The sequence below is a fragment of the Thrips palmi genome, unplaced genomic scaffold (genome assembly GCF_012932325.1).
Source record: "Thrips palmi isolate BJ-2018 unplaced genomic scaffold, TpBJ-2018v1 HiC_scaffold_16, whole genome shotgun sequence".
In the NCBI taxonomy this organism is placed as follows: Eukaryota; Metazoa; Arthropoda; class Insecta; order Thysanoptera; family Thripidae; genus Thrips; species Thrips palmi.
In genome coordinates, this window is record NW_023144625.1 from 2,927,434 (window position 1) to 2,954,478 (window position 27,045).

At 46.2% G+C, this 27,045-nt stretch overlaps 2 protein-coding genes across 6 annotated transcripts; one reads left to right on the plus strand and one right to left on the minus strand.

Annotated features, from left to right (window-relative positions):
* Nucleotides 1-1,963: 1,963 nt before the first annotated feature.
* On the plus strand, nt 1,964-10,828 carry LOC117642712. The gene is made up of 8 exons (XM_034381169.1): nt 1,964-2,115; nt 3,730-3,765; nt 3,882-4,081; nt 5,024-5,141; nt 5,748-5,924; nt 7,592-7,764; nt 8,201-8,311; nt 10,626-10,828. Exons 1-7 carry the CDS (start codon nt 2,052-2,054, stop codon nt 8,306-8,308), a joined length of 876 nt encoding a protein of 291 aa, XP_034237060.1. The 5' UTR covers nt 1,964-2,051; the 3' UTR covers nt 8,309-8,311; nt 10,626-10,828.
* Nucleotides 10,829-12,356: 1,528 nt separating this feature from the next.
* On the minus strand, nt 12,357-25,757 carry LOC117642811. Of its 5 annotated transcripts, XM_034381377.1 has the most exons (7): nt 25,236-25,523; nt 25,033-25,154; nt 19,279-19,415; nt 18,031-18,119; nt 15,910-16,399; nt 14,486-14,737; nt 12,357-13,184 (listed from the first exon to the last, which is right to left on the minus strand). In XM_034381377.1, exons 3-7 carry the CDS (start codon nt 19,411-19,413, stop codon nt 12,699-12,701), a joined length of 1,452 nt encoding a protein of 483 aa, XP_034237268.1. In that variant the 5' UTR covers nt 19,414-19,415; nt 25,033-25,154; nt 25,236-25,523; the 3' UTR covers nt 12,357-12,698. The 5 variants fall into 5 exon arrangements, with proteins under 5 accessions (XP_034237268.1, XP_034237271.1, XP_034237270.1 ...); XM_034381380.1 differs by lacking the exons at nt 25,033-25,154; nt 25,236-25,523 and adding an exon at nt 25,709-25,757; XM_034381379.1 differs by lacking the exons at nt 25,033-25,154; nt 25,236-25,523 and adding an exon at nt 21,003-21,101.
* Between the last annotated feature and the right edge of the window lie 1,288 nt (nt 25,758-27,045).

Here is a 27,045-nt window from a genome sequence, read left to right on the forward strand (position 1 = left end):
ACTGGAAGGCTTGACTCTCGAGGTCGGCCTTGGCAAGGCTTCCGCTGACGGCTTCCCCCGCTACCACCTCGCCGCGCTCATCGGGAAACTGCCGTCCTGTGAGGCTGGGCAGAAGTTGCGGGAAGGGGCCGTGCTTCTCCATGTGGACGGGAGCTTGCAGATTGTCCTGAAGCGTGTCGTGGCGGCCGGGGACCTCGACGGCGCCAAGCTGCTGGGCCACGTGCAGGGCAGCCTCGGCGCCCTCAGCGCCTGCGGGGGCCGCGGCGTTACCAAGACTCCGGCCACTCTACAAATCGAAGAGTGTACATGGTATGCTCTAACTGGAGCATGCCTGCAAGCACGCTCTAGCTAGCGCATGCCTGCCAGGCATGCACTTACTAGTGCATACATGCCATGTACACGCTAACTGAAGCATGCATCTACACCCTTAAAACCTTGCGAAGTATTTTGAGCATACATACGTACAAACTAATTTACTTTGTTATACGAAGAAATAGTTCGTGAATTACGAAGTATTTTCTTTGTAAGCTAAGCTTATGTATGCTCAAAATACTTTGTTCTGACAAACTGCTTTTCTTTGTAAGGCCTGAAATAGTTTGTAAGGTTTTCTCAGTGTAGTGCTGAAGGGATAGGGAGTTGTCTGCATCAGGAAGCGTGTACATGGTATGTATGCGCTAGTAAGTGCATGCTTGGCAGGCATGCGCTAGTTAGAGCGTGCTTGCAGGCATGCTCCAGTTAGAGCATACCATGTACACTCTTCGATTTGTAGAGCAAAGCAAGGTTGAGCGGAGTCCGCTTTGTGAGGCGAGGACGCTAACTCAATTGTGCAGTCGCACCCCTACGCTATGCGTACCTCCCACAGGTTACGCCATTGGATGATGTTTCCCAACCGTGGTCCTGTGGGGGAGGTTGATTTTCTGATCAAAGTATCGACGCGTTTATCATAACTTGTTATGCACCTTGAGTGCATTGATAAATTCATTCTTTTCCGTATTTTTAAGTTTTCTTTGAGCATGTGCTGTTTTGTACTGCCGTAGATGTCGCTTCTGTTCTTGTTTGGCGCAAACGTCAGGTTGTTTGGACCTCAGGCAATGTATCTAGCAATGTCTTCTGTTTGTCCAAAAGCACTTAATTTTAATTCACGACTGTTTGATTTTCGTGTTCTTTAAGTGAACAATTCGCAATAAATGTCTATTTTGTTTAATGTGACCGTCCAGTAGTCCAGTTTTTGCTGTACTGACTTCAAAAGTGACTATTCCTAATTTTTTACCAGACTCATGCATTACCGAATATTGACGAATTTTGGACCAAAATTTTAAATCGAGTTTGACGTTGATCCCAACAGTTTTTTTTACTGATAACGAAAATCACTTCCATTTATACCCCAGAGCTACATTTCACTCATATGAGCCTATACGTTGCACAGTTCGTCTACTTAAGCAAGTCCGAAGTGCACAAAGTAATTCGCATCGCTCAGCCACACTACGCGCCACACTAAACGGCGCGTACCCCTAGTTTTAATGCCCCTCCAAAGCCTTACCCTAGTATTACGCCTTTAAAGAGAGTGAAAGACTGACTGTTCTTTCATTCAGAGTTTTCATGTCGTTGTTTTACCAGGTGAGTGCTGGTCTCCCTATTCTGCAGAGAAACCTCTGCCGTACGGTGCTCCGTCCGTCCGTACTCTATTTTCACTGTGGTGACGCGGCGTGTCAATGCTCTGTGTTCCTCTCACCTCATGAGTCACCACGTGACCATGACCTCTGCACCTCCTCCTCCCCGCCGCCCCTCTTAACTTGAAGTAGCCGTGGCGAGGCGAGCCCACGTCGCGACACCGGCGCGGGGAGGGGGAAGGTTACTTCCACTACAGGCTGATTCCGAACAGTGGTCGCCCTCTCTCGCACTCATGAGGCGTCCAGCAAGGGTGATGCAGAGAGAGACAAACTGTTCGGAATCTGTCCACCGGTGGCGCGAGCCAGATAACAAGCAAATAAAACGGCAGCCGTCGGACTCTGGGCATTGCTTAGTGCTGCGCCGAGCGTCCCAGCAGAACCATGGCCCGACTCTTGTGTGCGGCTTTCGCCCTAGCCCTGTTGGCTGTGGGGATTGCGGCTTCGCGTAAGTACTCCACTTGAAGACATACACTTCGATCGGGAAGTTTCTTCCAAGAACGTGACGTCAAATTCGTCATGAAATGAAAAGTGCCCTCGAAAAAGTCTGCGAAGCTCTTGCTTCTTAGCTGTGAAGAAAATGAAGACATTGTAGAATTACTTCGTATCATGAAGAATTCCTTCATAATACAAAGAAGCAGATTTTACAATCCCTCCGTTTTCTTCACGGCAAAAACGGTTCCTGGTTTTCCCAGGAACTCCCTGGAAATCGCCTGTCTCTTCCCTATGAGCTTCCTGGGTAAACCAGGATCTGTCTCTTCCCTATGGGCTTCCTGGGAAAACCAGGATCCGTTTCTGCCGTGTTCGTAAAACGGAGCGATGCCTCGTAAGTCTGTTTTCGGTGTCACTTTCGTTTGAGTATGAATTATGTCTTGCTCGTTTGAATTCGGTGTCACATCCGTTTGAATGCGAATTGTAATATCTAGTTTCATTTGAATAATGTCAGATTCGTTTGAAAATGATGGCACACTGGCTTGAATCTCTCACACTGAGAATCCAAACGCTCGTTGAGTATGGCGTCAATTGATGCGATGCATTTGAAGCCGTATTGATTCCACCAAGTGGTGCAACGCACGTGAGGTGCAAAGCCTTCATTGCATTGGCATTGGGCGTTTTCGGGAAGCATAGCCGCACGCAATGTGGCTAAGACATTGCACGTGTCGTGCGAGATGTCAATGCAATTCTCCACGTGTTACGTTTTTTGTAGTGTTTGGAATCTCAGTGCACATTGGTTTGCACTCTTAAAAGCCTACAAAGCATTTGCTATACAAAGCATGTAAAAGCTTCATACATGGTGAGTTTCCTCAATGTGTCAATAATTTGCAGGCAGTTTGGGCATCCCTAGGGGACTATTTTTCGTCAATGAACTAGTGGGTGCAAACGTCTAGGTATGGAGATAATTGCTGTTTTGTAATTGGATTTTGCGCCTACGAGGTAGGCACCCGGTGCCACTGAGGGCGGCAGGACCTGTCGAGGAGGTGTCGCGGGACTAGCAGTACTTGCGGGAGTGCCACTGAGCTCGCGGAAGTATCCGAGGAATCCCGCCACGCTCGCAAAGACAGCCGTGAGATCCACTGTAACGGGGGTCACCATGACAGCCTCTTCAGACCCGCGGCAACCCCTCCCAAAAGACATTTGCAAGGTCCGCCGCACCCCTACGAGACTCGAAGCACCCCTCCTAGACCCGCGACACCCCCACGCGAGGGTGAGGTCCTGCGACCATCAGTGGCTACCCTTTTGAAAACATGTTAGAAGTTAAGGGTAATAACTTTAACTCTTATCATAACGTTATGATGCCCTTATGAGGTAAGTTAAGGATCCCTGATTTTAAGCCTGTAGCAACAGACCCGAGGGGTGCTTTACTATGATAATCGTGCGCACTTCGTTCATCACTGGTAATCACGTGCCGAAACTGAACATTTTCGCTGCTTTTAACTGGGTTGGTGAATCCCTCGAACGGACCCCTACTTTCTAAACGTTGGTTGCCAAACTTTGGCTCACGCCTCCAACACATTGCACTTTGCGCCTTCTTCACCTGATGCCATTTATTGTCTTTTTGCAGCGTTTTCGGTGGGCACAGATCCGAACAGGTTCATCGGTGAGTGTTAAAACTTATCTTTCATTTGGCGGCGAGAGAGGTTCTTTCAACACGCGGCGTTTCTCCCTACACATGGACTTACAAGACGTCAACGACTCTTTGCATTCTCGTTCCAGTGACGTTCGGCTTGGTCCCCGACCCCTTCCACTACTACAACTACTTCACGATGCCCAGGACCGTGAAGGAGGCCATGCAGGACCATTTCAGCTCTGTTCGCACCTCCAATGACAGCACTTCCATCTGGTGCCGCAAAAACGACTACCGCGTCTGCGTCATCTTCGACGCGCTCGGCACCGTCGCTGGAATTCAAGTGTCGGTAAGTGGCGGAGAAAGCAGCACTGTAAAAAATTCCCTACTTTTTTCGGAAAATGTACGGACGAAAATTGTACAGAACGTCCGTACTTGTCCCACAAGAACTCATGTAATCTGGTACGGAAAAAAAGTACTGAAGTTTCGAAGTAGGACAGGTACGGACGGTCCATGCAAATTATTGACCAGACATGTTCCGTACAGTTTCTGCGCATTTTTCCTGCAGTGAGGACTCACACTCTAAATGTCTTACGGTGAAAGGCTGCACCAACTACGGTGTAGATTTTCTCCATGATACAAAAGAAATTTGACAAAATATCTGAAAGCTATGTTACGGTTAGAGCCCGTTCGCCGGTTAGGGTCGACCCTAACCGGTTAGGGTCCGGTCTAACCGCTCCGGCCCGGTTAATGTCCGATACAATATTTTAATTTGAAATCCCTCGGGCCCTAACCGGTTAGGGTTAGCGGCTAACATGAAATAAACATTTATTTAACCTTGCCCCCCCGCCCCTACAATTTTTCTTGATTTTCTGGTCGGACCCTAACCGATGCCGGTCGGTTAGGGTCTCCTCAGGCTAACCCTAACCGGTTAGGGCCTGAGGGATTTCAAATTAAAATATTGTATCGGACATTAACCGGGCCGGAGCGGTTAGACCGGACCCTAACCGGTGAACGGGCTCTAACCGTAACAGCTACAATGAATTTTGAATTGTAAGTGACGAAGTCAGCTGCACCACCATACTATAGAGAATTTTCACCATAATATGGAGAAACTTCACCCTAAGACTTTTCGCCAACTAACCCCCTCGCCACCCCAAATGTTAAAAAAAAAAATCCGCGCGAGAGGTCACGTGTACGGAGGAGACGTATGGGACAGTCAATCAGTTACCAGGGCAACAAGGTATCGCTTTGAATTTTACTCAGAACTCTTAATTTGATATTGTTTCAGGTTGCTGTCAAAGAAATCGAGGCCATTCCCCATGCTAAGAACAACTTGCCCGAATGGACTCGTCAAACTTTCCTCGGTGAAGACGTCTTCAGTGCCACTACGTACTTCGTATCTAAAGGTAAAGTGAAAATTTCGTGATAGGGCGTATTCATGTTCAGACCGGAAAAATCACATGAAGTCAGATACCCTGACTAGAATATTCCTTCTCATCTTAAGTGCAATCACCGAAAGTTCAAAGTGGTCAATATTTGGCAACACAAAACAGTCTCACCATGTATGCTTTGTGATATACGCTCTACAAATCGAAAACCGTACATTGTATGCTCTACCTGGAGCATACCTGCAAGCACGCTCTAGCTAGCGCATGCCTGCCCAGCATGCACTTTCTAGTGCAAGCATGCCGTGTGCACGCTTCCTTATGCAGACAACTCCCTTTCCCATTTGCACTAGCAATGTATGCTTCTGCTAGCGTGTATGCATGGATGCACTAGTAAGTGCATGCTTGGCAGGCATGCGCTAGCTAAAGCGTGCTTGCTGGCATGCTCAGGTAGAGCGTGCGATGTACGGTATTCGATTTGTAGAGCTTGTGGTGCGATGTCTCCGTGCATTGCAACATACACCATATTGCAACATAGGGGTATGCTCGAATCGTTTGGAATCTCAATGATAGTACTTTCCGTTATGAGTACGAAATAGGTTACTATGTCCTGATCGCCCTCCGCAGGCCTGCTGGAAAACGGTGGCCGGACCATCTCCGAAAAGGACCACACCGCCCCCAATGGCATCTACATCCTGCAAACGGACAGCGAGGGGAAGGAGACATCTCGCCTGCACGTGCCCATTGAGGAATCTGGGGCCACCGGGGCTGGCTTCACCACTCAGAACTGCTTCTACGGCATGGGTAAGACATCAGCGCCGTGCTGCTTGGAAACCATGCATGGGTTCAAGCAGAATTCTACCGCGGAAATCAAAGTACAAGGTCGTTAGCAGGCTCACTCGTGTAAATTTTGTCAGAATGTCAGAAACATGTCTGAAATCCTGATCATAATTCGCGCACCTCTGAAAGCTGAATTTCTGGAAACTTATGCTGATATTAATGGCCTGAGTTCTGCAGAATGTCAGAACATGTTTTCAGCTTCCAGAGGTGCGCGAATTTTTATCAGGTTTTCAGACACGATTCTGACATTCTCACAAGATTTACACGAGTGCTGTCGGATTTCACGCTGTCGTTATATAGGATGAAATGGTACCGAGGGGGCCACCACTCCCGAAATCCTGTGTACACTTGATTGGCCGAAATCTTGCGCCGAATCGGTCGAAATCTGTTGAAATTCCTTCGAAATCTGGTGAAATCTCGCGAAATCTGGCATATTTTTGACGGGATATCTCGGCGAAATCCCTACCTTTGAAGAATCCTCTGTACAAACAAAATTTCATATGGTTGCCCCCCCGGATGGTTCTAAATTCCTTTGTGAAGTTTTTGTGAGTCTCACAATAGGGTACTTTCGTAGATCCCTGAACCGGAAGCACACAGACGCCATGTTGGCGGAAGTGGATCCAAACTTGACATGGGAAAGAGACGTTCGTCAAACTCATCGGCCACACTTGAACATATACCGTCGTTTGATACTTGTTTGCAGTGCATATGTGTTACGCGAGCAATACTTGTACAGCTCGGCTTTAGTTTTGGATCCGAAGAGAGGTTAGTTTCCGACCAATTTGGCGTCTGCTGGTCTGCTTGCTTCCGGTTTAGGATCTACGAAAGTACCCTATTTTGCGCATGCGTACTTTTCCTACAAATTTGTCCGCAATTTAGCTGGAATTTGTGTCATCCTGCGAAACGTACAGGCACGAAAAAGTTCACATGTTTACAAGGTAGGTGTACGCCAGACCGTGTCTTGACGTAACAGGCTTCGCGACGCTGCGCCAGTTACGACAAACCACGCCTGGCGTTACACCTACCTTGGCCTGCGGCGCTTGCCTGCCTTAGGTTTCTTTTCCAGGCATCCGCATACCAATTTGCGTGATATTTCGTGCCTAGGGCAGCATTGGCCTGACTTTTTAACTTGTCGAGGCTGGGGGGCTAGACCCCCCATTGGCCTGACTTTAAAACTTGCCAAGGCTGGGGGGCTCCGCCCCCCCCAGAACCCCCCTTTCTTCAAGACAGAAGTGATCTGCCTGCAGAAAACTCGGTTTTTCGCCGTTGTTTAGGTGTTTTTCGGCTATAAAAACCGAACCAGTTGAGCTAGGATAGTGAAATTTCGCGTGTGCCGAGCCAAGGACATACCCAAAAAGTGTGCAAAATCTCACCGAGACCGGCCGAGCCGTTCAGGAGGAGTAGCGCGGACACACACACACACGCACGCACGCAGACAGGAAAAATTTTTCAACCCCACCTGAGTAACAGGCTTCGCTATCGCTCAGCCAACAATTGAGTGAAACCACGTATAAAATTGTACCAATACATTTAATGTGTAAAAATGTTCAGCTTTTCGATGCTGAATTCGTTCAGCAGACAGTGCGTGTCTCCGAAAGAGTGTTGCGAGCTTATTTGCTCTTTCTGCGCAGGCAAACACTACTTCCAGGAGCTTTCTGAGAAGACTGTTTGCGAATCACACCGTCCCTACTTCATGCTTTACAACCCCAAGTCCAAGAACCTTCAAGGTTTCGGACTTGGAATGTACGGCAAACCCAGCCAGGGTCGCGGCTGGTTTGAAGCGCCATCGGCTTCGGTTGCCAAGGTAACGCTCATTTTCATCTAACCGGCAAAATGCGAAGCACCTTTTCACATTCTGGCGACAGATCTGACGGTTGTGCTCCGCTATGTGAGCCGCCAGAGTGTGGAGGTGGAGGAACACTGGTGAAAATTTGAGTCGTCACTTGATGATAATTTCAAGGCTCATTTTCCTTACAACAATGTCATCAAAACAATTGATGACATTGTTGTCACGCCCATGCAATAAGTAAAGGAGCTTTGATGAAAATATCATAAATTAGTGATGAGACTGTCATCGTTTGTAAGTGACGAAAATATCATCCACGTTTTTGTCATAAAGTGACAACAAATTTTCACAGTGAAACGACCTTGTCGAAACTTCTTACGCCTTCCTGACTGGATATTGAACTGGATAACTTGATATTAGTTCTGGATATTTACTTTTATGTTCTCTGTTGCAGAGTATCGCTCCGAACTCTCCGGAATGTATGACCAAGTGGATCGACAACTACGGATTGTTCACCTTCCACATTTACTTCGTTGCCAGGCCGTGGTTCATTTTCTGCTAAACCGTAAGAAAATTTTAATCGTACAGCTTGCGTCCACAAGTATAGCAAAAACTATACAAAAAAGTACATCAGGGATTGTATAAAGTACAACGAGAAATGTACAAACCACACTGCCTGGACTGCACAACACTCGTCATGCTGGTTCCATTGTACTTTGTACAACAATTGTTGTACTTTGAAAGTGCAATAAATTCCCAACAAGGTAGGTGTACGCCAGACCGTGTCTTGTCGTAACAGGCTTCGCGACGCTGCGCCAGTTACGACAATCCACGCCTGGCGTTACACCTGCGGCGCTTGCCTGCCTTAGGTTTCTTTTCCAGGCATCCGCATACCAATTTGCGTGATTGAAGGTCAAAACAGCATTTGATTTCGTGCCTAGGGCAGCATTGGCCTCACTTTTTAACTTGTCGAAGCTGGGGGGCTAGACCCCCCATTGGCCTGACTTTTAAACTTGTCAAGGCTGGGGCGCTCCGCCCCCCCAGACCCCCTTTCTTCAAGACAGAAGTGATCTGCCTGCAGAAAACTCGATTTTTCGCCGTTTTTTAGGTGTTTTTCGGCTATAAAAACCGAACCAGTTGAGCTAGGATAGTGAAATTTCGCGTGTGCCGAGCCAAGGACATACCTAAAAAGTGTGCAAAATCTCGCCGAGATCGGCCGAGCCGTTCAGGAGGAGTAGCGCGGACACACACACACACACACACACACACACACGCACGCAGACAGGAAAAATTTTTCAACCCCACCTGAGTAACAGGCTTCGCTATCGCTCAGCCAATAAAAAAATTGGCAGAAATTTGTGAACTTTTGCCATGTTTTTTTCTGGCAGTGTAAGAAGCTCGCTTCAGGCTGGACTAAGTGCATGGCATCCGCCCTAAAATGTTAAGGGGAGATTCTGGTGAGAACCTTGCCATTTCCTAAATGGATCTCACTGCCATAATTTGTTCGGAACATAAAATCTTTCTTCGAGTAGACTAAAATTTGACTTTTGAAAGCACATCTCAGGCTCTGAACCCATTCGAAGAGTCTTTTTGAGCCTATTTTGGCTGTATCTTAAAAAATCTCCTTGCGCAGCGCATATTTTTTTGTCGTAAAAGGTTGACCTTAACATTTTTCACTTCTTCAATTCATTTTCAAAAGATACCGGCATGCATAGCTCAAAATATCCATTACAGTAGTAATTGTAAGCTTTACAGGCTGAAAAGTCCCTAAAATTTGACTATTTTGTACATTTTTGATCAATTACAGTGAAATGCTTGGTTAGAAAGCTTGCAAATAAATATGTAATTTACATTTTGAGTTGTGCATGCCGGCATCTTTTAAAAATGAATCGAAGAAGTGAAAAATGTCAAGGCCAACCTTTTACGACAAAATAGTATGCGCAAGAAGATTTTTAAAGTTAAAGCCTAAATAGGAGAAAAAGGCACTGCGACTGGGTTCAGGGCATAGAATGTGCCTCCCCAATGAAAAATTTTAATAGTAACTTGGTAAGACATCAAATTTTTAACTAATTTTCATAGTGGGACCCATTTAGGAGAAAATAGCATTTTCACCAGAACCTCCCCTTAAGGGGGCTCATACATGTTAAAAGCACTTTTTTAAAAAAAAATTTTGATGTAGACGGATTAAGATTTTACAATTTCTGTGTTAAAATCCTTTTAGATAATTTAGTAAGCTTCATTTTGGCTCAAGGGAAAGTGACTTTGGACATTTTTTGGAGATTTAGTCGAAACGTTTAAAATTTTGCTTCTCGTAAGATTTTGTTCGCATACTTGCTCAGATCTGTGGGGAAAAAATCAGGGAGACTCATCCCCAGTAGTGTCATAGAATTGACTAGAATGGGCTTTATATCTGCAATAGTTTTCAAGAAAAAAAATAAAAACAATTTTTTGTTGAAAAATTTGTTTAAAAAATTGTTAAAAAAATTGTTTTTATTTTTTTTCTTGAAAACTATTGCAGATATAAAGCCCATTCTAGTCAATTCTATGACACTACTGGGGATGAGTCTCCCTGATTTTTTCCCCACAGATCTGAGCAAGTATGCGAACAAAATCTTACGAGAAGCAAAATTTTAAACGTTTCCACTAAATCTCCAAAAAATGTCCAAAGTCACTTTCCCTTAAGCCAAAATGAAGCTTCCTCAATTATCTACAAGGATTTTAACACAGAAATTGTAAAATCTTAATCCGTCTACATCAAAATTTTTTTTTTAAAAAGTGCTTTTAACATGTATGAGCCCTCTTAAACTAGGTTGCCTGCGAAAACGGGTGCTGTCACGTCCGTTTGCCCCCCGATGATGAGCCATTTCCTTCCTTTGCAGCTGTCGCTGGGATTGGCAGTTTTGCTTCGCACATGCCGAGGAGTTCCAAATCGTTGAAGGCACAGTGAAGAAGTACGCCATCATATCCAAAACATCGGCAACGCGCAAAATAAATCAAAGCGCAGTTGTTTTCTTAAAATTAAAGTAACCGCTTGTTTCTCTGCTCATTCGAAATATATTGGATGTGTTTCCTGACTAAATAATCTGGTTTAAAAAGGCTCGCATTTTGCTTAACCGATACACGATACAACCTACGCCAGAAGAGATGTAGCTAGTGAGAATTTCAAGTGTGTACCCTGGCATAAAAAAAATCATACACATATTTGTATGCACATAGTCTACACTCTATGTGTCTTACCAAGAAATTTCCCATAAAACGAATTAAATGGCGCACGCCTAATACGAAGGCAGAATATTAAGATCGACGCCTCCTAATAGTATAATCCTAACTGTCGGTGCTGATCCTAGGGTGGCCCACGCGAAAAAAAAAGTTTCAAAATTGAGGAGCGCCGCACAGAATCTTAAAGTTTGGCCAAAAAATAAATTTTTCCGCATTTTTTCGATTTTTTTGGAGCATCTTTAGGGGTTGTTCAACGCGCTCAAAGTTTTTAGAAAAATAATGAATTTCAGTGAATAATACATTCTGGTGCTTTAATTCGAGTTTTGATCGTAGAGAGAAAAGCGAAACGCCGAATTGTTCGTATTGATGCCTAGAATAAGTTTAGAAACACTGCATACCGAATGTGCGCATGACCTACTTTCCAGGGGCCAAAAACTGCAAAAAAATAGGGGGAAAATGCCGTATTTTCATCTTTTTAGGCTGATTTGGCACCTTTTCCGCCGTCGGATCGTCTTATCCTGTGCGCCAATCGATTCCCCACACCAAAAGGACCCCAAGAAACACCTTGGACTATGCGAGTAAACGACTGCCTATTTTCCAGGGGCGATCAATTTAACGAAACGTGCAAAATTTGTGCCTTTTTTCACCGTATAGGGCCAGTTTGACACCTTTCTGGGCGTCCTATCGTCTTGCTCTGTGCACCAATCGACTCCTCATGATGCGAGAACCCCTCTAAACAACTTGGACGATGCGAGTAACCGACTGCCTATATTGCAGGGGTGATCAATTTAAAGAAACGTTCGAAATTTGCGTTTTTTTTTTCACCTTTTGGGGTCAGTTTGACACCTTTCTAGGCGTCCTATTGTCTTGTTCTATGTGCCAATCGATTCCTCACGATGAGAGAACCCCTAGAAACACCTTGGACGATGGGAGGAAACGGTTAATACCTGATTGGCGGTGATCAGATGGCGGTTAAGGCTGCAAAATGTGCGAAACCGGCCCGAAACGGCTAAAGAAGAGGCCCCCTTCATACTTTTCTTGATTTGATGGCGCCCGACAGGTAGCCAATCCTCAACCCATAGTATCAAAGATGTGTCTAGGGGTTCTCTCATCATGGGGAATCGATTGACGCATAGAGCAAGACGATAGGACGCCTAGAAAGGTGTCAAACTGACCCCAAAAGGTGAAAAGAAAACGGAAATTTCGAACGTCTCTTTAAATTGATCATCCCTGCAATATAGGCAGTCTTTTACTCGCATCGTTCAAGTTGTTTCTAGGAGCTCTCGCACCATGGAGAGTCGATTGGCGCACAGAGCAAGACGATAGGACGCCCAGAAAGGTGTCAAACCGGCCCTGTAAGGTGAAAAAAAGGTAAAATTTGGGACGTTTATGATTATCCTTTAAACAAACTCAAGAGTATACATGAGCATCATTATTGTTTGAACTGACCAAACAGTACAGGGCCATTATTATTGTTTCAACGAACCTACCAGTACATGACCATTATCATTTCTTAGCACTTACTTGACTTTCATTATTCCTTCAATTAAATAAACGGCGCATAACTATTATTTTTCTTTTAACAAAACTGACAGTACAGGGTCATTATTAACATTTGAACGAAGAGAACAGTACATGACCATTATTATTCTGTCAACTAACTTAACAGTGCATGAGCACTATAATTATTTCAACCAACCCATCAGTGCATGACGAAGATCTGTCCCAGAAAGTCAGACCCACGAGAAGTCACCCAGGCCGGGGTAGTTCGGGCACTCGTCGCACATGTCGCACAGCACTCGCACCACCTTGACTTCCTGGTCCGAGGCCGCCGTGGCCATGAGGCCCGCCCAGACGGCCTGCTTCTGAGACCCGCACGAGTCTTCCTTGTGGGGGAGCTTGTTGTCGGGGAAGCCCGGGGCCCTTCCGCGCAGCAGGATGACGCGCCTCAGCGCCACCAGCCCGCAGCACCGCAGCGCCCGGGCCAGGTCCTCGAAGTGCCAGGGCGAGCGCCCCTCCGACGCACACGTGACCCGGAGCTCCTGCAGCGTGGCGGCGTGCGCCCGGGCCAGCGACACCACGGCGGGCAAGGACGGCAGCCCCACCCACAGCCACTGCAGGCCGCGGTGTTCCGGCGGCAGCGGCGGGAACACCACGTGGAGTGGGGCGGGACTCCAGCGCAGCGCCAGCTTGCGCAGGTTGGGCATGCGCTGCAGGGCCTGCAAGTAGCCCACACCATTGTACTCGGAACAAATTCTAAGCCCTCCACACCGAGAACAAGAATAATAATCACGACTAAAATTTGGGGTGAGGTATTCTTTAACGCCCAAATTTGGGTGAGAAGTCCATCCTCACCCAGATTCTGGATGATACTTTCTCCCAATCAGGGTACCTATCACCCCCTTTATCACCCATTTTCGATGAGGAAAACTTCCTCACCCTAATTTGGGTGATAAAAATGCCTCGCCCAAAATTGGGTATTGATCAAGACCTTTCTTTATTCTGAGTCAGTTAAGCCATCTACGTGTGTATACACGCCGAGGGGTACACTGAGACAAGATGGTGCCCTGAAACTGACCGACTAAGTCGCCCGCCCCAGTTTTTAGGGCGACTTGAGTCGCCTACTTTTTATTTAGGACAAATTTAGGACATCTTGGTCCTGTAAATACTGAGCTTACTTATCTATGCTGGCCCAAGGCATTGCACACAAGTTTTCCTGATCATGGATAAACTCAATGGATTTCACATTGGGGTGGCGTCAGAGATGCCCCGAATCTAGGCGCAATGGGTGCCCCGAATCTGGGCAGCAGTGGTTTACATTAGGTCGGACCAACCCCAAAGGTGCTCAGGTTGTGGGCGCCTCGGGCCAGCATTGATAAGTAAGCTCTGTATTTACGACCAAGATGCCCTAAAACTAGGCGACTGTGTCGCCCAGAAAGTAGGCGACTCAAGTCGCCCTAAAAACTGGGGCGGGCGACTTAGTCGGTCAGTTTCTGGGCACCACCTTGTCTCAGTGTATGCACTCCCAAAACCTGTCACCCGACTACCACGTTATTACGCTCTATTATGCTAGAAAATAATCGGGATTGGAGCTTAAAACACCCCAAAAATAGGTGCAAATTGGAGAATTTCGGCTGTTACGCTACAAGTACGCTTACAGACAGAGTCACCCGACTCGATACTTGAAAAATAATGCATTTGTAAGTGTGGTGCTTAGTAGACAGTAATGAGGTTTGCAATGAATCGACCCTTATAGTTCAATGTAAGAAGTGAATATCGTATCGCACTGGTGGCCAACGAATGTGACGTCACGTTCCTTTGAATGTGAATTTTGTCATGTTTGTTTGAATACGATGTCACGTTCGTTTGAATTTTGATCCACGTTCAAACGAATGTGACGCTCTACTTAAACGGCCGAGTCACGTTCTAACGAATGTGACACCGTTTTCAAACGAATGTGACGTCACATTCGTTGGCTACCAGTGCGCGGTAAAGACAAGTGCGAATCGCCGCGCCCTACCTGCAGGTACTTGTGCGGGACGACCGCCACATCCAGCTCCTCCAGCAGGAGCGGCAGCTCGGGCACGTCCGCCGTGCACTCGCGGAGGTGCACTGCGAGGAAGCGCAGGGCCGGCATGGCCCGCACCAAGTGCAGGTCCTCAGCGGCAGCGCCTCGGACCGACAGCCACTCGACGCGCGGGGCCGAGCGCTGCAGCAGCGCCCTGGACCAGCTGGGCTGCGTGTCGCTGTGGACGCCTGCCAGCTTCTCGACCTGCAGCGGGACGCCAGCGCACTCTTAAAAGCCTACACAGCATTTGCTTCATTACTACGAAGAAAATGAAGGCGTTGTAGAATACACTGCAGGAAATGACCACAACAAAAGTACACCAATTTCTGGCAAATTTTTTATCAGGAATTTAGTGTACTTTTCAAGTACAACAATTGTTGCACAAAGTACAATGGAACCGGCATGAGGCTGTGTAGTCCAGGGCTCGTTGTGGTTTGTACAATTCTCGTTGTACTTTCTACAATCCCGGTTGTACTTTTATTGTACAGTTTCTGTTGTACTTTTGTTGTGCTATCTACACTTTTTCTTGCAGTGCATTATGAAGAAATGCTTCGTACGAAGGATTTTGCCTCATAATACAAAGCATTTCTTCGTATTACGAAGTGATTCTTCGTCTCCGCACGCACTTTAAACTATCGCAATACACAGAACTCGTCCCCATGACTTGTTCACATTTTGTTGCCTGTACTTGACAATACTCCGAAGTATAATACCAAATAATTTCGGCGATACTTTTGTATACCGCCTCATCGAAAGCAGGGATCCTTAACTTACCTGAAAAGGGCATCATAACGTTATGATAAGAGTTAAAGTTATTGCCCTTAACTTCAAACATCTTTTCAAAAGGGTAGGTTATTTTTTATGTCTTGAATTTGTGTGGATATACTTTTGCAAGTACTTTCGTAAGTCCGTACCCTTAACCTTTAGCGAACATTGTCACGTTGTGCTCCTTGCTGGCGTACTTACACTGCAAATGCAAAGGCGATACTTAAGTACATTTTTTGGCGATACAATTGAGTATCGCCAATAAACGGCCTTAGGGAAAAGTATTGCCTTCAGAACGGCGATACACAGAAGTATCGCCGAAATTTGGCGATACTTTTGGGTATTGCCAAAACCACGGCATTTAACAAAGGTCTTGTCCCCTTGATTTGTTCGACGTTTATTGCCAAATCGTGGCAATACTCCAAAGTATCGCCAAATTTTGGCAATACTTATGTGTATCGCCGTTTTGAAGGCAATACTTTTCCGTAAGGCCGTTTATTGGCGATACTTAATTGTATCGCCAAAAAAGGTACTAAAAGTATTGCCGTTGGATTGACAGAGTAACTAACCTAACAACAGGGTGGCACTGAAAGGAACTGCAGGCGACCTACCTTGGCGATGTGGTTGAACTGGAGGAGCCCCAGCACCATCGGATTGAGTAGCTGAAAATGCTTGGGCTTGGAGTGCTGTGGCGCACCGGTGGTCCACTCCACGTCGTCCTTGTCCAGGACGCGCAGCGCGTGCTTGGCGTCCAGCAGGCCGGCGGCGTCGTGGAGCTGCTGCAGGCCCCCCAGACGGAAGGCCTCCACGTCGCGGCCCTCGTGCGCCGCGGCGCGCAGGTCCTTCTCCTTCTGCTCCACGGCCCGCAGCTGGCGTTGCCAGTACTCGAGCTGGGCCTCCAGCAGGGCGGCCACCGTCTTCCTGCCCGCGTCCAGCACTTGCACCACCCTCCGCGCCGACAAGGCAGCCTTCTGCAGCTGGTCCAGCTTGGGCGCCGCCAGCAACGCCTGCTCGGCGCGCATCTTGCGGAAGGAGCACAAGGAGTGGCTCTGGTCTACGCAGTCCTCGGTGGCAGCCTGGACGCAGTCGCGACACCAGAACCTGCACGCACCACGGAATGAGCGCTCAGTCACGAGTCACACTCTAAGCACGTTATTGACTTTCAGCTCATTTTGCCAGTATTGATGCAAGTAATTTGGGCAACCATAATACGTACTTTTACTCTTTTAAAGAACTACCGTACTTGGGAAATATTAGATAATGTACTGAGAATTTTGTTTTGTACATAAATTTACAAAGAAAATTAGTCCTTACTTAAAAAATACTAAGTATTATTGCTGTTCATAGGAATACGTAATTAATGAGAAAACAGTAAGTGACGTGCTGAGAGTCATGCCACCTCCAAGATCACCGAGGAGCTAAAACGAGCGTGGTGGTGAAGCCCCTTCGGGCAGTGTGTCACGATCGATTGAATGTGAGTAGAATCGCGACTTTGACGATACATATCGGTCACTTGTGTACCAAAAACATTACTATAACTCATTTTAGGGTCACAGGCGACACGGCAAAGTCCGGCCAAGACCAAGTAATGGCTTAAACATCTGTTCGGAGAAATGTTTTGAAATCTTTGTTTTTGGCCCTCCAAGTGCTGATTTGTTAACAAAAACGGACGTCCAAAAAAAGGATCAAACACCGAGGGACAAAAACTAGGGCCTTATTACTGGTAGAAGGGGTGCCAATACAAAATTGTCTTTGACAATAAACAGACCAATATGTTCTCTTCAAAAAACAGCTGAGACCAAACTTGCAAGTTGATAAATAAGTGAGATGTTAGCCTTTTTAAACTGCGAATCGGGCGAAGAGACAGTTGCGGAGTTTCAAATTTGGGGTCTTAAAAGACGTTTTCGTGCACTTTATGTGACTTTATTTGCTTGGTTTTCATGACAGTCTAAGGAAGTCATCGTAATCAACATATCGCCACCTTCTTATAGAATAAACCTGTCACACGGCAAAAACGGAACCTGTTTTTCCCAGGAAGCCAATGGTAAAGGTATAAGCTTAGGCGATTTCCAGGGAGTTCCTGGGAAAACCAGGAACCGTTTTAAACGTGCAGTGCTTATCCAAGACAATCCTGTCAGCGCAGATTGTACGACGTAAACATATTTAGCTGCAGCTATTTCTCATAAAATTCTGTGACGCCAACATGCTGCTTCAAATTTCTTGGGCATAGACCTGTTAAAAAGTATAAACCTTGCATATAAACGTGGAAGCTGTATTTCAGTGATATCATGATTCGCTGCTTCGGACTGAAGAGAGCTAATGAGCAGTTTTAGCCTCCTCTGAGCAGTTAAGATTGTCTTGGATCAGCACTGACAGTTAGGATTATTCTATTAGGAGGCGTCGGTATCAGGAGCATTTTAAGCCGGAGTCAAAAAACCTCTTCTATGGCTGTACGGAGCCAGAATGAGAGAGGGACAGAAGATGTATGTTGCGATGCAAAGCACCCATAAAAGGGCGCCCTGGCCCACCTGGAAACCAAGTTTGATCAAGGTCCGGCCAGCATTTTGTCCATGGAATGCATGTATTGCTGTAATGTCGTTTTAAGCACTCTTGCAATAAATCCACAGAGATTGATTCGAATCAGAGAAATTATTCAAGACAAAAGGGGGGGGGGGGACCGGAGACCCTGAGACGAGACCTTTATAACCAGGGATTTCCCACGATCTGCTCACCTTTGATCTGAGTTGCTGCTTGCCTTGCTTTCAATCAACCCAAGCAAGAAGAAATTATCAGGTAGCTCTTCGACCTGCCCCGAAAATTCCTGCGAACAAAGAATACCGAGAAATCTGTGAACAACTTGTGCTAATTCTTCATACCCAGGACCCAATATTTTCCATAGCCCTCTCGACAATCTTCTCCGTCCACCTCAATGGTCTGCAACGGGCATGCGGAAAAATAGGCCAACGGAGAATGCACTCTCATAGACTCGCTATTCACATTTAGTACATGGCATTGACACTTTGACGATAGTACCTCTGATTTTTGTGTAACAGTAATATGTCCTTTTTACTTTTGTTCTTATTATAAGCATTTTTGTTGATGCGCATTGACAAAAATGATTCCTCAATTATTTTATGCAGTAACAAGAATATTCTAAATATATTGTTTTAGGTCATAGTACCTGGTTACTGACGCTAAAGTCAATACGAGGCCGAGAGTGTACTGACAACAGGCTACGGAAAATGTTCGATTTTGAGTACAGAGAATGATGGCAAAAAAAAATATCTGACTATTCGGTAGTTTTGTGCTACAGTTTCCCGAAGGTGAGGTTAGGATGTGACACGTTTGAACGTGGTTGGAATGGGACGTCGTGTGCTACGAACGTGGCAAAATCTGCTTAACGAATATGACGTCACATCACTCTGAACACTGAGAATGAAAGAGTCATCATCATGACTAAAATTTTGAGCGAGGAATTCTAATCACCCAAATTTGAGTGACGTCTAATGGGAGACGAAGGTTTTCTTCACCCAAATTTGGGTCATAATACTATGGAGCCCCGTATAGGTACCTATCAGGTACCTGGTACACACTTCCTCGCCCAAAATTGGGTATTCAAAGTAAAGACTTTCATTCTCAGTGAGTCCAAAGGGCATACTTTCAGCATCTTGTTTGGAGATACAATTAAGTATCACCAACAAACGGCCTTACCGAAAATTCATGCTTTCAGAACGGCGATACACAAAAGTATCGCCGAAATTTGGCGATAAACTCTGTACAAATCCGGGGGACTAGTTCTTTCATGATTGCCAGATTTTGACAAACCTCCAAAGTTTTCCCAAATTCTGACGATAAATTTGTGTATAACCGTTTTGAAGGCAAGATATTTCGGTAAGGCCGTTTGTTGCCGATACTCAGTTGCATCGCCAATAAAATCTTCGTTGGATTTGCAGTTATTCGTTGCACAACAGTGTACATACCTGGCGGCAGTCCGGACACCTGCGCGTGTGCATACTTTGCAGGCACCCCAGGCACACAGTATGCCCGCACGGGACGATGCATTTGGGGCGCCTTTTGGAGTCGTTGAACGGCTCCATGCAGATGTTGCAGTCCATCACTGAAAACGTAAAGGTCGGACACACAGCCCAATTGTGGCATGACAAAAAGTCACGCCAAAAATTGGCGTGACACGAAATTCACGCCGATAAACGGCGTGACATGTGAGTCACGCCGTCATTTGGCGTGAATGACAACGCGTTTTACGAGAAGTCATGCCAAAAAGCGGCATGACAAGAAATTCACACCAAAAATTGGCGTGAATATTTGAGTCACGCCGATTTTTGGCGTGACTCTTGTGTCATGCCGTTTATTGGCGTGACACTTAATTCACGCCCCTGCAGCGGCACGAAGTCACGCCGATAGATTTTCAGTGATGCTGCACTTAGAGTCCAAACGGATTGCGTCAATAGAGTATCTTAGTGGGGCCTGGACCGGAAGTACGAAGAAAAATACAGTAGTAAGCCTTACAACGGAAGCCACTCGGGCCCGGCCGCGCTTCGTCTGAGAAACACACACTGAGATTACATTTTAAATTACAAGCGTCTTACAAAAATGTACGACAATTATAGTCAACGCGCGGTTGAAAGAGCAGCCGAACAACAAATACACAAACGATGAGCGCAAGCTATATTTCTCATACCGAGCGCGGCCGGGCCTGAGCGGCTTCCGTTATAGGGCTTCCTTTCGATCTTCTTACTTCCAGTGCAGGACTCACGGAAAGACCCTAATGCGTTAGAAGCCGTTTTCATTGCGCCGATTGGTGCAATGCTTTTGAATCGCACGTGAGGCGCAATGCCTTCACGTGCATTAGCATGGGGCATTGCACCGCACGTAAGGTGCAACATGGCTCGGGCATTGCACGTACACTGGTAGAACTGAAGCGTACTTGGACGCCTCTCTCCAAGCCTACACACTAAATGTTATGTACAATTATGTACGAGACATCACAGTTTTTTGTGCACACGAAATTTTCGTACAATTTTCGTACGGAAAACTGCACGTTTTTCGCAATTTTTGCACAAAATTGTACTAAATTTTGAGCAAATTTGTACGAAAAGTTCGTGTGCACAAAAAAGTGTGATGTCTCGTACAAAATTTGTACAAAAACATTTAGTGCGTAGTAGATCCTACGCTAGGCTTCAACCTTAGTTTTCCGTTTCCGCCCTTCTTTCGCCTACTTCAATGCACGGCCCAATATCTTCTCTACGCTTGATTACAGGCGCAAAGTCTTCAAGCTTAGTTGTGTGCTTGAACGAAGCGCACAACTACGCTCCAGTTTGACCAGGGTGCGAAGTCTCGATACCGTAAATGCGGGTAATGTGGACCACCCCTAAAATTCTTCTAAATGATCGGTTCGAGCCCAAGTACTTACAAGTTCGGATATTACTTGCCGAAACGATTTTCGATGCCACAGCTGGGCGGCATCACCGCTCACGGAAGTTTTAGGAATCGTCCACATTACCCATTAGTGGTCTATAAAACCCGCTTTCACGGATGTTCATAGCGTTTGGAATCTTAGAGTGCATGTCCTCAGTGACAATTAGACGGGGATTCATGCATTATCCCAAAGACGAAAAGACCCTAGAATGAAGAACACTCATTGCCGATAACTAAAACTTCATGGGAAGTTTGCTGGGGTGCATACCGTCAAGGGGCAACACCCAATACTGTTTGGACTCCTACAACAGTGCTCAAAATCTAGCGAGCGAAGCGAGCTTAACGCCAAAATTCGCACAATTCTTGACTTTTACCAAACTTTTCCCGGTTTCAGATAACAATTGCACGCTTTATTGGCAAGCGAATAGCGAGCGAAGTGGTGTAGTAAATAGAAGAAAATTGAGGGATCCTATGAACAAAGCGAACTAGAAGGAAGAAAATCATAGAATTTGGGACTTACTATATTCTTTTCTCTATTCCGAGCTCAAAATGGCCCTTTGGGGACTGAAAGAACGGGGGGGGGGGGCAACTTTGAGTGTCGTTTGAATGTCGTCTTACCTTGGTTAACCGCGTTTCTTTTCGACGCGAACCGAAGCAGCCACAGAAACGGGAGGACCCTCTTCAGACTCACTCCACGTTACGAAGAAAAAAAAGCTTGTTTGCCGAAGACACCGCAGACACCACTAAATTGAACGACTTTGGTGATCTGAACCACAATCGGTTACCATGGACACCAATGAGAGTCATTGTTGGCGCAACGTGGTGTCGTAGCGAGAGAGCATGTTGCGGGTAGTGAGCGGCTTGGGCGAGGGCTTGCGTGCAATATGGTACTTCGGAGGAAACCTAGACCGGAAATCAGTGACAGAACGAGCGCGCGGCTGTGTTGATCGGTGGAGGGGGCGGGTGGGGGTTGGAATCGGCAGAGTGGGGTGAAGACGGCGCGAGCATACTGCCCACACTCTGCCCATCCCGACCCTTATCACCGCTCAGCACGGCCTCGCGACGCTCTTTTCGGTCGGTCCTCGGTCCCCTCCCGTTCGGTCGCTGACTTCCGATCTGGATTTCCTCCGAAGTACCCTATTCCGAAGATCCCACTGAGCATTTCCATGGTAATGACGGCGCAGCGAGATGAGATCTGAGTAACCAATGACCAGTTCCATCACGTGAGATCAAATGTTCCAGCATTCTGATCGAGGGGGTAACGACTTCGGGAATCCGGCTGACAGCAAATTGGTAATCCGTAATCCGGATGACCCGAAATTTTGAGGTAATCCGGGGTAATCCGGGGAAGTTTTGAGGTAATCCGGGGTAATCCTGCTAAATCCAAAGGTAATTTGGGAATTTTTTTGTTGTAATCCGGAGGGACTTTGGGTGTAATCCGGGGTAATCCGGGGTAATCCGTAATCCGGCTGACACGAAATTTACCAGTCGTTACCCCCTCGATTCTGATAGATTTCCGTCTTAAAGTACACACAATTAAAGCTGCACGGCCTAACTTAGAAGTTGTTTTGTTATTGAGATAATATGGGTAATTCTTAAGAAGGCAGGAAATTTGCCCCAATCTTAATCCTCACGTTATAATGTCGGATTGGGAATTGCATCAACAACAGGCGTGGCAATGGGCATTTCCTAGTTAGCATCCAAGGCCCGGACTGCTCATGTATGTGTGGGAGGGAACCACAATATTAGATTGCCACAAAATATGCAGGAAGATTTTAAGTTACCACATTCAATCCCGCTTCAAGGAGTACGGAAGAAAGGAAAGAGAGACTTCGAGAGATGCAGCTGCCTCTAAACCCAGCCTTGAGCATTTAGGCAGAAAAACATGCCGGGGCTCCGGCGTTTCCGGGGCCCCCCAATCACTGTCCTTCATTTTGCGCTTTTACTACAAATTTTTGCGATAAAGCCAACTTTGCGATTCCCACGATTTATCGCACCCTGGAGTCCAATAATTTTGTTACTGAAATTTTTTTGCAATAACCACCCCATAATTTTTGCGATAAAAGAGCGTTTTGTAGTAATTTTTAGCACATTTCTTTCTGCGATAACTTTTTATTGCATGTCCTTTGTAGTCATTATCGCAAAAAAGTGATACTTTATAGCAAAATTTAGCTATAAATTTTTAATTGCAGATTTTTAGTTGTCACCATAGCAAAAAAGATGTGATAAGTTTTTATTTCAAAATATACACAGTGGTTATCGTAGTTTGAATAACAATGAACTTACGGTTGCGTGGCCGCTGGGCCTTAAGTCGACCCGAAATACCTTTAATTCGTAGTACTGCCCCTTTACAATACAAACTACTGGCAGGTATTGCATTTTGAACACACAATATGCCTTGGCTTTTAGCTCGCATAGTTATGCGGAATCGCGTGAAACGAATCAGTCATCAGCTCGATTAGTTCCTAGCAGGTCCAGGTCAGTTCCTGAAAAACTTGCAACAAGGTAGGTTTACGCCAGACCGCGTCTTGTCGTAACAGGCTTCGCGATATCTCGCTGCCTGTTCCTCCAATCCGCGCCTGGCGTACCTACCTTGGCCTGCGGCGCTAGCCTGCCTTCGGCAGGCAATGGCTTGTCCACCGTCGGTTACTTCTACCTTGTTGCATGCTGGGGGGCTCCGCCCCCAGGCCCCCCTTCATTCTAGATAGAGTTACTTCATCTACAGATAACACGATCTTGACCCTTGTCACTGTTTAACTTGTTGAGGCTGGGGGCCTCCGCCCCCCAGACCCCCTTTCTTTAAGACAGAAGTGACCTGCCTGCAGAAAACTCGATATTTCGCCGTTTTAAAGGTGTTTTTCGGCTATAAAAACCGAACCAGTTGAGCTAGGATAGTGAAATTTCGCGTGTGCCGAGCCAAGGACATACCAAAAAAGTGTGCAAAATCTCATTGAGATCGGCCGAGCCGTTCAGGAGGAGTAGTGCGGACAGATAGACAGACAGACAGACAGACAAAACTTTTCAACCGCACTGGAGTAACAGGCTTCGCTATCACTCAGCCAACAATGTTTTAGTTTGCTGTGAACCTACAAAAAATAATTGCATGTTTCGGTTTCATCATATGAGAGAAAATTTAAATTGCATCAACTTATTTTGAAGCTCGCTTCGCTCGCAGTTTCCGCTGCTCATTGGCTGAGCGATAGCGAAGCCTGTTACTCCAGTGGGGTTGAAAAGTTTTTCCTGTCTGTCTGTCTGTGTGTGTGTCCGCACTACTCCTCCTGAACGGCTCGGCCGATCTCGGTGAGATTTAGCACACTTTTTGGGTATGTCCTTGGCTCGGCACACGCGAAATTTCACCATCCTAGCTCAACTGGTTTGGTTTTTATAGCCGAAAAACACCTAAAAACCGGCGAAAAATCGAGTTTTCTGCAGGTAGATCACCTCTGGATAGAAGAAGGGGGGGTCTGGGGGGCGGAGCCCCCCAGCCCCGACAAGTTAAAAAGCTACAAGGGTCAAGATCGTGTTATCTGTAGATGAAGCAACTCTATCTAAAATAAAGGGGGGTCTGGGGGGCGGAACCCCCCAGCATGCAACACATAAGAAGTAACCGACGATGGACAAGCCAATGCCTGCCGAAGGCAGGCTAGCGCCGCAGGCCAAGGTAGGTACGCCAGGCGCGGATTGGAGGAACAGGCCGCGAGATATCGCGAAGCCTGTTACGACAAGACGCGGTCTGGCGTAAACCTACCTTGTGTTTATGCTGCTAGCATAAGAAACAAACCCTGGGTAATTGTATCATTTTTACAATTTCAGAAGTCAGGGAAAGTCACATAGTTGTCGTAATTTTTATCTAGAGGATTTCGCCTTACGAGGAGGGGGGGGGAGAGCATGGGCCCATATGACAATTTTCTGCCGGGGCCCTTTATGAGCCAGTCCGGCCCTGTAAGCATCGTTGCAAATGAAACAAACTAATCTTTGTTTATTTCAAATATTTTAACTTGGAACTCATCTATAATACTTTCCACTACAGTTATTGCTCTTTAGAAACTGTTAATCTGTGATTTATGAGTCATGCAATAGACCACAAAATTTAAGAATCTTTTAATCTAACTACATGTTGCTTTCTTTGCAGATGCGCAAATGCAGGGTTGCCTGTGGCATGTGTCGGGCTCTAGTGAGGAAAGCTAAGAAGCTATGCCTCCTACGATATAGACATGAGCTACCTATACTGATGATTTATGTTCAACAAACAGCAGCAGCTGCCCTACTGCCAAAGAGGCTCTTGAATGCAGGCTTACAAGTTCTCAAAGATGCTGCGTTAGAAGAGGGTGGTGTTGTTCTTTCTTTTCTTCTTGAGCCTTTTGTTGATTATTTTGGCAATAAGTGGATCAACAATCGCAACCGTAGAAGATGGATGAACCTGTACAGAGCAAACAATGCCTGTGAGAGCCACAATCGTATGTTGAGGTCGAAAGTAGGAGCATATCGACCTAACATATACCTGTTCATTCAGGCTCTGGCAACTCTGGAGCACAACGCCTCGTTAAACATTGAGCTGCAAGAAGGTGGTGATGACGTACACGCAGCTGGAAGACAGTCTTCACTGATTCACGGCTGAAGAACCTGGGTCATGATCTAGAAGAAATAGACGTGTTTCATAACATGAACACTGTAAAAAAAATTCTGGAAAGAGCTGCCGAACTGTTCCATAGTGCTTTTGAGGAGCATGTTTTAGATGCAGTGACTCGAAATCAACAGAATCAAGCTGCTGCTTCTAATCCTTAATTTGCTTGTTGCCACAAGATTGCCTGCTTGATTTCAGAAAAAGATCACACTAAGAATCAAAATTTCCATATGGTAAAACTTACTTATGGCTCTACTTCAACCCTCAATAGCTTGTTGCAGTTTAAGTGCCCCTTATAAAAGAAGCCTTTATCAATGTGAGTGTTATATCCAACAGTTAGTATTAACGACCTCCATTAGGTAGATGTCCCTCAGGTTTGCCTATGTGTAACTGATTGAACGTGGCACAATCACCCAACTTTATGGAAGTATGTAACTGACATGTTGGAACTAAAAAGGTTTCCTTGATTTTAGGATTGGCTGAGCGATAGCGAAGCCTGTTACTCGGGTGGGGTTGAAAAGTTTTTCCTGTCTGCGTGCGTGCGTGTGTGTGCGTGTGTGTGTCCGCACTACTCCTCCTGAACGGCTCGGCCGATCTCGGTGAGATTTCGCACACTTTTTAGGTATATCCTTGGCTCAGCACACGCAAAATTTCACTGTCCTAGCTCAACTGGTTCAGTTTTTATAGCCGAAAAACACCTAAAAAACGGCTAAAAATCGAGTTTTTTTGCAGGCAGATCACTAACGTCTTGAGGAAAGGGGGGTCTGGGGGGCGGAGCCCCCCAGCCCCGACAAGTTAAAACGTTACAAGGATCAAGATCGTGTTATCTGTATGAAGCAACTCTATCTAGAATGAAGGGGGGTCTCGGGGGCGGAGCCCCCCAGCATGCAACGAGAAATAAGTAACCGACGATGGACAAGCCAATGCCTGCCGAAGGCAGGCTAGCGCCGCAGGCCAAGGTAGGTACGCCAGGCGCGGATTGGGGAAACAGGCCGCGAGACATCGCGAAGCCTGTTACGACAAGACGCGGTCAGGCGCAAACCTACCTTGTTATTTTAGTTGAAGGTTGTTGCCCTGTAATTTCCAAAACTTTTATTGGCTGAGCGATAGCGAAGCCTGTTACTCGGGTGGGGTTGAAAAGTTTATCCTGTCTGCGTGCGTGTGTGTGTGTGTGTGTCCGCACTACTCCTGAACGGCTCGGCCGATCTCGGTGAGATTTCGCACACATTTTAGGCATATCCTTGGCTCAGCACACGCGAAATTTCACTATCCTAGCTCAACTGGTTCAGTTTTTATAGCCGAAAAACACCTAAAAAACGGCAAAAAAACGAGTTTTTTGCAGGCAGATTACTGGGCAGAAAGAAGTAACCGACGACAGGCAAGCCAATGCCTGCCGAAGGCAGGCTAGCGCCGCAGGCCAAGGTAGGTACGCCAGGCGCGGATTGGAGGAACAGGCCGCGACACACTAAATGTCATGGGACTTTTTTGTCCCAAGTTGTCGGACAAAATTGTCCCAGGACTTGTTGTTTTTTTACGCGCATCACCAAGTGATACAATTTGTCCCAAGTTGACGTCACAAAAACTACAGTAGTACCTGGGACAATATTGTTCCAAATTTGGAAGAAATAGTGCTATAACCATGGGACAATTTGTTTCAAAATCACAAACAAATTGTACAAATGATAGA

What these genes read in the sequence shown, in the direction of transcription:
- LOC117642811 (XM_034381376.1), bottom strand. Translation starts at nt 20,106, where the DNA reads ATGAAAACGGCTTCTAACGCATTAGGGTCTTTCC. An exon ending in GGTGTCCGGACTGCCGCCAG is followed by an intron (nt 18,120 to 19,278) that starts GTATGTACACTG and finishes CTTTGTTCGCAG; the next exon opens with GAATTTTCGGGGCAGGTCGA. An exon ending in AGCAGCAACTCAGATCAAAG is followed by an intron (nt 16,400 to 18,030) that starts GTGAGCAGATCG and finishes TGGTGCGTGCAG; the next exon opens with GTTCTGGTGTCGCGACTGCG.
- LOC117642712 (XM_034381169.1), top strand. Translation starts at nt 2,052, where the DNA reads ATGGCCCGACTCTTGTGTGCGGCTTTCGCCCTAGCCCTGTTGGCTGTG. An exon ending in TGTGGGGATTGCGGCTTCGC is followed by an intron (nt 2,116 to 3,729) that starts GTAAGTACTCCA and finishes GTCTTTTTGCAG; the next exon opens with CGTTTTCGGTGGGCACAGAT. An exon ending in AGATCCGAACAGGTTCATCG is followed by an intron (nt 3,766 to 3,881) that starts GTGAGTGTTAAA and finishes TTCTCGTTCCAG; the next exon opens with TGACGTTCGGCTTGGTCCCC.